This window comes from Lissotriton helveticus, chromosome 7 (genome assembly GCF_964261635.1).
Source record: "Lissotriton helveticus chromosome 7, aLisHel1.1, whole genome shotgun sequence".
NCBI lineage: Eukaryota > Metazoa > Chordata > Amphibia > Caudata > Salamandridae > Lissotriton > Lissotriton helveticus.
In genome coordinates, this window is record NC_136068.1 from 592,886,739 (window position 1) to 592,896,633 (window position 9,895).

At 49.6% G+C, this 9,895-nt stretch overlaps 1 protein-coding gene across 1 annotated transcript; it reads right to left on the bottom strand.

Annotated features, from left to right (window-relative positions):
* Positions 1–4,513: 4,513 nt before the first annotated feature.
* Positions 4,514–6,982, bottom strand: LOC144768803 (cysteinyl leukotriene receptor 2-like). Its single transcript, XM_078652751.1, has one exon. The coding sequence runs from the start codon at positions 6,970–6,972 to the stop codon at positions 5,881–5,883; it is 1,092 nt and encodes a 363-aa protein (XP_078508877.1). The 5' UTR covers positions 6,973–6,982; the 3' UTR covers positions 4,514–5,880.
* Between the last annotated feature and the right edge of the window lie 2,913 nt (positions 6,983–9,895).

Consider the following 9,895-nt stretch of genomic DNA (forward strand, 5'->3'; position numbering starts at 1 on the left):
CAATTCTGAAATTGAAACTATGAATTAAATATTACTGATTCCAGTGGAAGTGGCAGTGGTCTTTAGAAAGTCTCAATCATTCCCATTCTGTTTGCTCTATGTTGGACATATACGCCCCTTTTTGCTCCACTTCTCACCCATCTGCATATTTTAAAACCTCATCTCTTTCCTCTTCGGCACACTCTTTAATCTCTCGCCTGAATGCACTTCCTCACATCAGCTTCACTACCCTCAAATACATAACGCACCGACTCGCCTGTATGCACTGCATTCTCTTTTACGTTTGCTTTGTCAATACTTAAAAAATTGTCTATCTTCTTCACACAATATCACAATTGCAACTGGAATACGTGACCACTGCTATGTGCTTTCTGCAGAGAGGCCAAGGAGTGGATGGCCATGTATTCTGAATACCTTAATGACCCAGTGACAGTCATTGCGAGAAACTCGCACTGCCTTCACCCTTAACTCCAGAGCTCTCAACTGTGGCCCTTAATAAACACCCACAGTCAACCTAGTTCAAAGAACGCAATAGGCTACACTTAAAAAATACTGAAACACAACATCCTTGAAAAGGCTTACTTAATGTTGCATTCCCTAAGAGTGTTGAACATGTGAAATATATCCAGAAACGAAATCACTGCCATGGATTACTTTAAAGATTTTTACATTCATTGTTCAGAAATGTATTAGAGTTTTGTACCTGTGATGTGAAGGACATGAACATAGGGCCCGAGGGGGACACGTTTCAGTGTGTTTTTGATTACTACCGGAGGTGAGATCCGGCCCACTTAAAGCCCTGAATTGCAAAACCACCAATTCCACATCTCACAGCACAGCACAGCATATATTGCACATGAACCCCAATGGGTTTGGCCTCCATTAGCCAAACCTAAAACAAGAGCATGCAGAGTGGGATAAACCCCAATACTTTCTTCAGCTTTGTAGAAAACGTATCTTAGGGCACAGAAACTTTGAGCAGAGCTGGGGAAATTCCACCTGCTGCGTATTATGCAGAAGCACACCTTTAAGGTTATGGTGTAACCTCAAAGAAAGCGGCCCACAGTGACAGAATAACCAGGCTCTCCAGAATATCACCAGAAAAATACCCCGGAGTAGTACAAAAACGCTGGAGCAGCAGACCACAGAAGCCTAACATAGGAAACCACAGTAGGAAAAGAGACATACCAGAATGCCTCAGTAGAGGTACTAAAAAGCGTTACATCTGCTATTGTGAAAAGAAACCGTAAACCCGAATTAGCTAGAATATAACATGTCACTAGGTCAAAATGTTAAACTTGCAGAATACCCCCTTGTGGCCAAAAACCCGCAACAATACCAACACAAAATACAGACCAAGGCTCCAGTGCTGACCCCCTACCCTTAACCACTCACCAGCCTTGCACTTCCTGTTGAGGAGCCTGAGAAACGGAAGTGAATGGAAACCACTTGAGCAGGGCTGCCCTGCTTACTCTTCATTGCGGCCTTCTTGGACTTTAACATCCAGAATGAAATAGCAGTGGCAAATGTATCATAGGGCAATGCCCAGGTGGCAGCTTTGCCCCTGGCTATCCCTACTTATGTCCAAGTCTCACACCTTTGAGAGAAAGAGATACCAGCAGCACATGTGAAAACTCTCCACGTACCAAACATGCAAACACGCCAGTTACTAATGTAAACAAAGAGGACAACATGGCAGATTAAAAAGGAAACAAGCATTTGCAATGCAATAGGTCTGGCATTTATGAGAGTTTGACAGATAATTAAAAGGCATTGTTATTCACAATGCCCATAGATTAAACTCTTGCAAATGCGAGATCAGTGCATTGTAAATGTGTGCTTTAAAAATAAAAAAAGTGTTAGGAGAGCCTGCAACAGCAGGCAGGACAAAGCTATTTGAGAAAATAGTGCCCAGAGGCTGAAATTAAAGCCTAGTGAGCAACAACGCACGTACCAGGGGCTGTCGCCATGGGAAGTTACTAAATGAGACGGGTGGTACTAAGGGGGGACTACTAAGCCTTTTGACCGATGACCAGCCACAGTTTACAGTGGACAATGACACAAGCCAATGAAAAATGTAGACGTGAGAGGGCGGAGCTTCAAGTCCCTGCCGCAATACAGCATGTCTCGCAGAGCATCGCACGCGCTGCCCAGGCTGAACCTAAAAACAAATATGGGTGCAGAATTGCAACGATAATGGTAATAACTCGGTATAAAATACTTAGGATGGCACTGGACCCACAACACCTCCCATACCACAAACGCACTATATTGTTTGTCATTGCATTTGCTGTGTAGACCTTGCAGATTCCCACAACCCTAAATCAAGCAGTCTTTGCACATGTAGGGCGAACACAATTAAGATGAACCAGCACTTTCACCCCACAGGCTGCGTACCACTCCAGGTCACCGAGACCAGGGCCTGTGGAAGCCCTGGCTGCACTGAGAGAGTGGCTGCCACAAAAGTACCCCACACCCGGGGCATCATTCACAAACTGTGAGGAGATGTGATTTCCTCCGTAGTATTCCTGGCTCTTCTGAATTTAAGTCATGCCTACTCATGGAAAAAAATCTTTGAGACTCAGACGTTAAAAGTGGAAAGAACTGGCAAATGACCTGAACTGAGATAAAAAGAGACAGAGGCGGACATTTACAGTAGGCTGACAGTCCTCCAGGCCCTCAGCTCGGCAAAGGCCCTTGCACCTGCCTAGTGCCCACACCGTCATCCGCTCCCCCTTGCATTTTATACACTTGCCCATATAATGATTACACAGGAAACATTGTTATGGTTAAAGAACTGCTGCAGGTTTATTTTCATACAACAAAAAGTATGACGTTTTAGTGGGTTATCTTACGGGCGATCCAGGGCAGGCAGCCCCTCGCTGCCCCGCTCGCCTTATGAGCCAGCCGGCACGGTGGGTCGACGCCCGGACAGTGCAGCCTTTGCTGATCCCCTTAGGGATCACATGATCATGTCTTATACTCCATCCCTTTCAGGGCGGAGCGTCAGCTCAAAGCTCGTGCAGCGAGGTAAGCAGGCACAGGACGACCCGTACAGGGGCCGGACGGGAAGCATCCGGGAGGGCAGAAGACCGACAAAGAGGTCACATGCTGGGTGACAGGGGCCTACATACTCGGCCCACCCCCAACACGCCCTCCCCCGGATGCACGTCACTGGTGCACCCGGCCGGGGGAGGGGCTGGTGAACTGCCCGAGCATCCCCCTCTACGAGGCTGAAGGGGGGGGGCTCCGACTAATGGGCACTAAGGGGGCTGCCCTGCTGATGTCCCCCTGTGGGGGACACGGGCAGCGGCATTCCCAGCAGAGACTACCCGCCATACACAGAGATGCGAAGCCACTATTGAAGGCAGTCAACATCTGCTGACAGCCCCATGTTTGATGTGCTTGATTGGCAAAGAATACTTTTAGCAATAAACTCCCACAGCAAGAGTGTGTTCTTGAACAACAGAAATCAAGACTCTGATGTACAAGGGGTTTACTCCCTGCACGTGGGGGCCATTGAACGACATACGTAGATGCTCCCACTCGACTAAACTGTAAATGACGCCCAGAGTGTCTCCTTCATTCAATGCTCTAATTACAAAGACAATCAAAACACTAACGGCCACATGCATCATTGTAACATTTTGCGATTTCTTAATTGTGAAAATTAAGGAATCGCAATTAAGAAATCGCAAAATGCTATGCATTAAGAAATCGCAATATTTTTTGCGATTCCTTAATTTTCCTTAATTGCGATTCACAATTTGCGAATCGCAATTAAGGAATCTCTTCCCATTGATTTCTATAGCCTAGAGGCCCATAGGAATGAATGGGAAGCCATTCTCATTTTGCGATTCGCAATTAAGGAATCGCAAAATGAGAATGCTATTTCAAAGGTGCAGGGGGGTTCCAAGAACCTCCCCTGCACCCCTGAAATTTAACTTTAAGAACATTTTTCACACACACATGCCCCAAGGGCATGTGTGTGTCTAAAATGAAACTTTCAAAAATGCACTTTTGTGCATTTTTGAAAGTTTTCGCAAATTACTATGAAGTTCAACTTCATGGTAATTTACCTCTTCCTATATGCGAATTCGCAAAAAAAAAATATTCATGCATTGCATTTAAGAAATCACAATTTGCGATTTCTTAAATGCAATCGCAAGGTAAGAAATCGCAACATAATTGCGATTCCTTAAATTGCGAAAAGATTAAAAAACATGATGCATCCCAAAAAAGGAAATTGCATTCGCAAACGGACGAATTTTGCGATTCGCACCGTTTGCGAATGCAATTCTCTTTGATGCATGTGGGCATTACTTTCCTGCGAGGGAAAGTACATTTTAGCTCATGAAACTGAAGGACCAAAAATTGCACCTCATCTTATGAGATCCATCAGGATCAGCAAAGATGTTCTGATCTATGCAGGCCATCAGAGGATTCACTGTGAGTGGTACATGAACTTCAAAACTGCCTGGAAACTGAAGAAACACCACTGCTGGACAGGCTGTAGTATTTAATGGATGTCCCATGTTTATTCTGGCAACTACTGTCTGATATGTCATGCCAATAAAGTGCATTGGAGAATTATTGTATTATTATTGTGGAGTTACTTCTTATTACAACATGAAAGGAGGGAATTACATTCCAATTACATAATGGAAGGGAAGTCGCTTGTCCCTAATCACATCGTGGGAAGTAGGTGTTAGTCTGGGATTACACCATGGGTGGTGAGGGGTATGTCCCAAAATATACTGCAATAGTCAAGGGATTTGTCGCTGATTTCAAAGACTGTTCTTGAGTACGTCATAGGAAATGACAGATTGTCCCCAATTAATCTATGGGATTGAAGGGGTGTGGCAAGCGAATGGCCAGGACTGTTTAGACCTTGGGGCATGAAGGACATGTTCCTAATTATGCCAGGGGCTGTACGGAGGTCAGTCGCTAAATTAGACCCAAGGACGAGAGGGGTATATTCTCAAATACTTTCTGAAAGGCGAAAGGTTTCTTGGATTATACTGTGAGAAGCAAGTGGTTGAGTTTGATTTCTCTGCGGAAGTAGAGCAGCTGGCCTCAGATATCTGTATGGCACCTTTATCCTTCTGTCACAGTTTTCCAGTGTCTCTCACCCTCTCGTCTCTTTCTTTGCCAGTTGCCTCAGGCTCTCTCTCCAAGTATCCAGATGTATATCTCTCACTCTCTCTTTAGACTTCCTGGCAGCTGTCCCCTCACTTCAGGGATCCAGATACAATTCGCTCTCTCTGTGGCTCACTCGCTCTCTCAAGGTACTCTAGATTTGAACTCCTTACAGGTTTTCAAGAGTCTATTCCCTTCACATGTACGAGTGCCCACTACTGTCCCTCGTGGTTCTCCAGATGTTGGTCATCATTCACGCTCTAGCTGTCCTGGTGTCTTTAACCTGAAGCACTCCATGGCTTCCAAGTTTTCTGGTGTCTATGGCATCGCCTGTGTAACCCAGTGTTTGTGTCCCTCTACCCTCCCCATTCTCTACCTCTTGAGTTGCCTACTCCAGGTGTTCTAGTTTCTGATGGTTCTATCCTGGTATCTCTAACTGACCCACTCTCTCCTTAGTTTCAAAATCTATCAGATGTCTTCTGTTGACTCGTCTCGATGTGTTCTTGAGTCTGTTGTCTTGTGTGAGGTGTCGCCAAATGATTCCCTCTCTCCAGGTGCTCTGGAGTCGCTTGTATTGGAAAAGGTGTCTCTGGTTGATTCCCTCTCTCCAGGTGCTCTGGAGTCTCTTGCATTAGAAAAGGTGTGTCCGGTTGATTCCTTCTCTCCAGGTGCCCTGGAGTCTCTTGTATTGGAGAAGGTGTCTCTGGTTGATACCCTCTCCCGAGCTCTCTTCAGGTTGCCCTATGCCCGGGATCCAGAGCTCGGCTGGAGCAGTATGCTCTGAGTAGACTTGGACTTGTCCGAGTTGGGTTCTTTTTTGAGACATGCAATCCGCCATTGGACGTTCTCGCTGTTGAAGTAATATACCAAGGGGTCCAGGAAGCTGTTGAGGCTGGCTAGTGCCATCCCAGCCCGGCGCGCGCCACACGTGAACCGCAGCACCTCCGGGAAGACACCCACGCGGCCCAGCGTGTGGACAGTCTGAATGGAGTGGAAGGGCAGGAAGCAGAGGATCAGCACTCCAATGACCAGCAGGATGGTGCGCAGAGACTTCCTCTTCAGAGTGCGGGCCCCACCGGTGCTGTCGGCCAAATCCACAATCCTCTTGAAGATAAGGATGTAGCAGGTGAGGATGGTGACGAAGGGGAGGAAGAAGCCTACGGCTGAGGAGAGGAAGGTCATGGCTGCCAGCCGCTTGCTCCAGGACTTGGAGGAGAAGTTCTCCATGCAGGCCGTACGCCCGTCAGGGAAGGTGTTAGTTAGAGATCCTGACAGGCCCAGAGCCGTCACCACCGCACCAATCACCGTCCATATGACAAGAGACAGGACCACGCGGTAAGATGGCTTCTTCAGCGTCAAGTAACGGACCGGGTGAAGCACAGCCAGGTAGCGGTCAATGCAGACACAGGCCAGGAACAGGGTGCAGCCGTACATGTTGGCAAAGAACAGGGCGCTGGTGACCTTGCACATGGCCTCCCCAAAAATCCAGTCATTTTGGCGCCGGTGGTAGTCCAGCTGCAGCGGGAGTGAGAGACTGAAGAGAACGTCGATGAGGATGACGTTGTAGAGGAAGACGGTTACCGGGGCGGCGCGCGCCCTCTGCATGACGCAGCTGTAGGCGGCTGCCAGGTTCCCCGCGAGGCTCAGGATGCAGACAATGCCGTAGACGGCCGGTAGGAGGCGGTACTGGAATTCGGCCCCGGCAATGCACAGTTTAGGGGGCACCAGTCCAGCGCCTCGGTCTGTAACGTTGTTCGACCAGAGAGAAGTGTTTGGGGTGCTGCTCTCTGTGTACCCCCAAGACACTGTCGAGAGAGTCGCCGTGCCCTCCATGCTTCCAGCAACAAAGCGAACAGCAGTTCTAACGAAAAGAGGAATTTGTTGTCTGTAGGGTTTTACCGGGGAAGGGGTGGGGGGATTAACGGGAGGAGTCAGGGTCTTTTGACAAGCACGAAAAGTCAAGGGAAATTTCACAACAGAGGCAAACTGAGCTGCTTCCTTAGAGCATAGCAAGCTGAGATTAAAGTGTGAACATTTGAGTCATCATAAAATGTACAAATTGAGGAAATATGCAGATTGTTTTGGCAATCTTGGGCAGAACAAAATGAAGAAAAAAGGAACAATGAAGAAAAGTCCACAAAGGCTACATTCAGTGCAAATGTCACACAAGTTATTTGTGACCGAATATATGTGCAGAGTTTGAGATGCAACAGCAGGCCCGCCATCCCTCTGTTCGATACCCCGAACCAGCCTATTTTGGAACCTGTACACAAGTTCCTCACATGATTGCAGAGCACGTTAACACACACCAGATGCTTAGCGGCTGTCGGTCTTTAAAGTTAGAGATGTACATGTGTATTCCTTCCACACAAGCAAAGACTTTGTTTGGGGACACCCAGTGAAACTCTGAAAGGTTGAGAACAGCAGTGTATGTATGGAGGTGTGTTCTGCATTTCAGTGGAACTATAAAACACGTCAAGAGTGTTGTGTCGTGAGGTAAGGCCTCACTGATAATGCACACTGTGAATAATAATGACACGGACACTAGAATGCAGTTAGCCGGAAAGACCACGAGCGGTCTTCCGCCTGTTTATTTATACCTCGGAGCGAGCCCGCCCCGAGGTTGTGCGTGCATGCGTGCGTGAAAAGATACATTGTATGAGAGAGCCCGAGTGGCTCTCTACATCCCTCCTTTATTTTAGTCCTTTTCAGCCGGCACGTTCTGAGATTCATGGTCAGGGGGATGACCAGGCAAAGTCCACCAACCGTTGACTCGGCCTCGGATTGGGCCTCAGACTGTAGCGGCGATTCCTGGTCCACGGCAGTTCGACAACCCCAGCCGGGGCTGTCCCTGGACCTTCACTCGCCTCTTCAGCCCTTGTCGGACTCCGCCCGATGTCGGGGCCTGGTGGCATTGGCCGTGGCGGAGTGTCCTCTCGTGGTGGGGTAGGTGCCGGACTGGGAATACTGTCAAAGTCCATTTCTTCCGGGTCTCCAGGCTCCATTCTCCTTGTTCTCAGCTGTCCAGCGGCTGTGTCAGCCACCTTCTTGAAACACGATACATTTCGCGTTACAGTTTGGCCGTCTCTCTTTGCTGTAACCATGGTTCCTTGCATTCGTTCCACTATCCATACTTCAGGTTCAAAGGGAGTTCGAAACTTCCACCCTGGGTGGCGATCTTTGACAACGACTGCGTCCCCTTCTCGGATGGCTGGCTCTTTGGCGTGACGGTGCACACTTGCTTTGATGTTCGTAGCTTGTCTCCGGGCCTGTGTGGCTTCTGCGTCCCTCTCTTCCGGCACCCACGTGCTCGCAGTGGGGATGCCATCCCTTGGAGCTCGTTTGAACAGTACATGGGAGGGGGCACATTTAGTCGTTGAGTGGGGCGTCTGACGGTAGGCTCCTAGAAAGTGGTCCAGGGCAGTTTCGGGGTCCTCACCATTGTCAACAGCTATCCTGAGGGCTCTATTTAATGTTCGCATCAGCCTCTCCACTTCCCCGTTGGCTTGGGGCCACAGCGGGGTGATTTTTCGGTGCCTGATCCGGAGAGCATCCATGTATGCCTGGAACTCTCTTCCTTGAAAGGGGGGTCCGTTATCGGACTTGATTTCTTCGGGGAGCCCCATCGTGGCGAACACGCGGTTTAAGACTTTCTTGACCTGCGGGAATGCAGTGGACGCTATGACCTCCACGATTGGGAACTTTGAGAAGGAATCAACCAGCACCAGCATGTGCCGTCCGTCCGGGAAGCTGCCAAAGTCTATGCTGAGTTGAGCCCACGGTGCCTGGGGTGCTTCTTCAGTGAGCACGGGTGCTGGGGCAGGCTCACCGCCAGTGATCGTGCATGCATGGCAGGACCGTATCATTGCTTCCACTTGGCTGTCCATCGCTGGAAACCACACCTTACTCCTCAGGCGGGCCTTCGTCTTTGCCATGCCTTGGTGTCCTACGTGTGCTAGGCTCAGGGCTCGTTGTTGAAGACCTTCGGGCATGACAATGAGATGTCCGCGTAACACCACTCCGTCGTCCCCTACACTCAGTTCACTGCGTACTTGCCACAGCTGTTGCCGGGCGTGACTCACTTCCGGTCGGAGGCAGGAGGCGCCGTCGAGAAAATGGGCCCAGCGATTTCCTTCGAGGGCCTGTCTAACTTTCACCAGAGTCTCATCCGCTGCAGTGGCGTCGCCGATTTCCTTGAGCGACATGTTCTCAGGGCACGCTGCCTGCGTGACCATGTGGACGATTTCTTCCACTTCTTCTCCGTCCTCGGCGAGGGGCTGTGTCGGGACGACATCTGGATGCCGCGACAGGTAGTCGGCGGGGTTGTGAGCTCCTGGCCTGAACACCACTTTGAACCTGTAGCCCTGCAGCTGGACAGCCCACCGTTCGATGCGCGGGGGAGCCAGCCGTGACGTCCCCGCGAAGAGGGGCAGAAGAGGCTTGTGGTCTGTGACCACCGTGAATTCCTGCCCGCAGAGGTAGAGATGAAAGTGCTGGCACGCCCATTTGATGGCTAGGGCTTCTCTTTCGATTTGGGCGTACCTGGTCTCAGTGTCCGACAGAGCCTTGCTGGTGTAGGCAACCGGTTTCCACTCTTCAGGCCCGTACTCTTGCAACAGAACGGCTCCTAACCCTACTGGACTGGCGTCGACGATCAATTCGGTCCGCCTGCGTGGCTGGAAGTAGGCCATGGTGGTATTGTCCAAGAGACTGGCCTTGATGGTCTGGAACGCTTTGTTAGCGGCTGCAGTCCAGT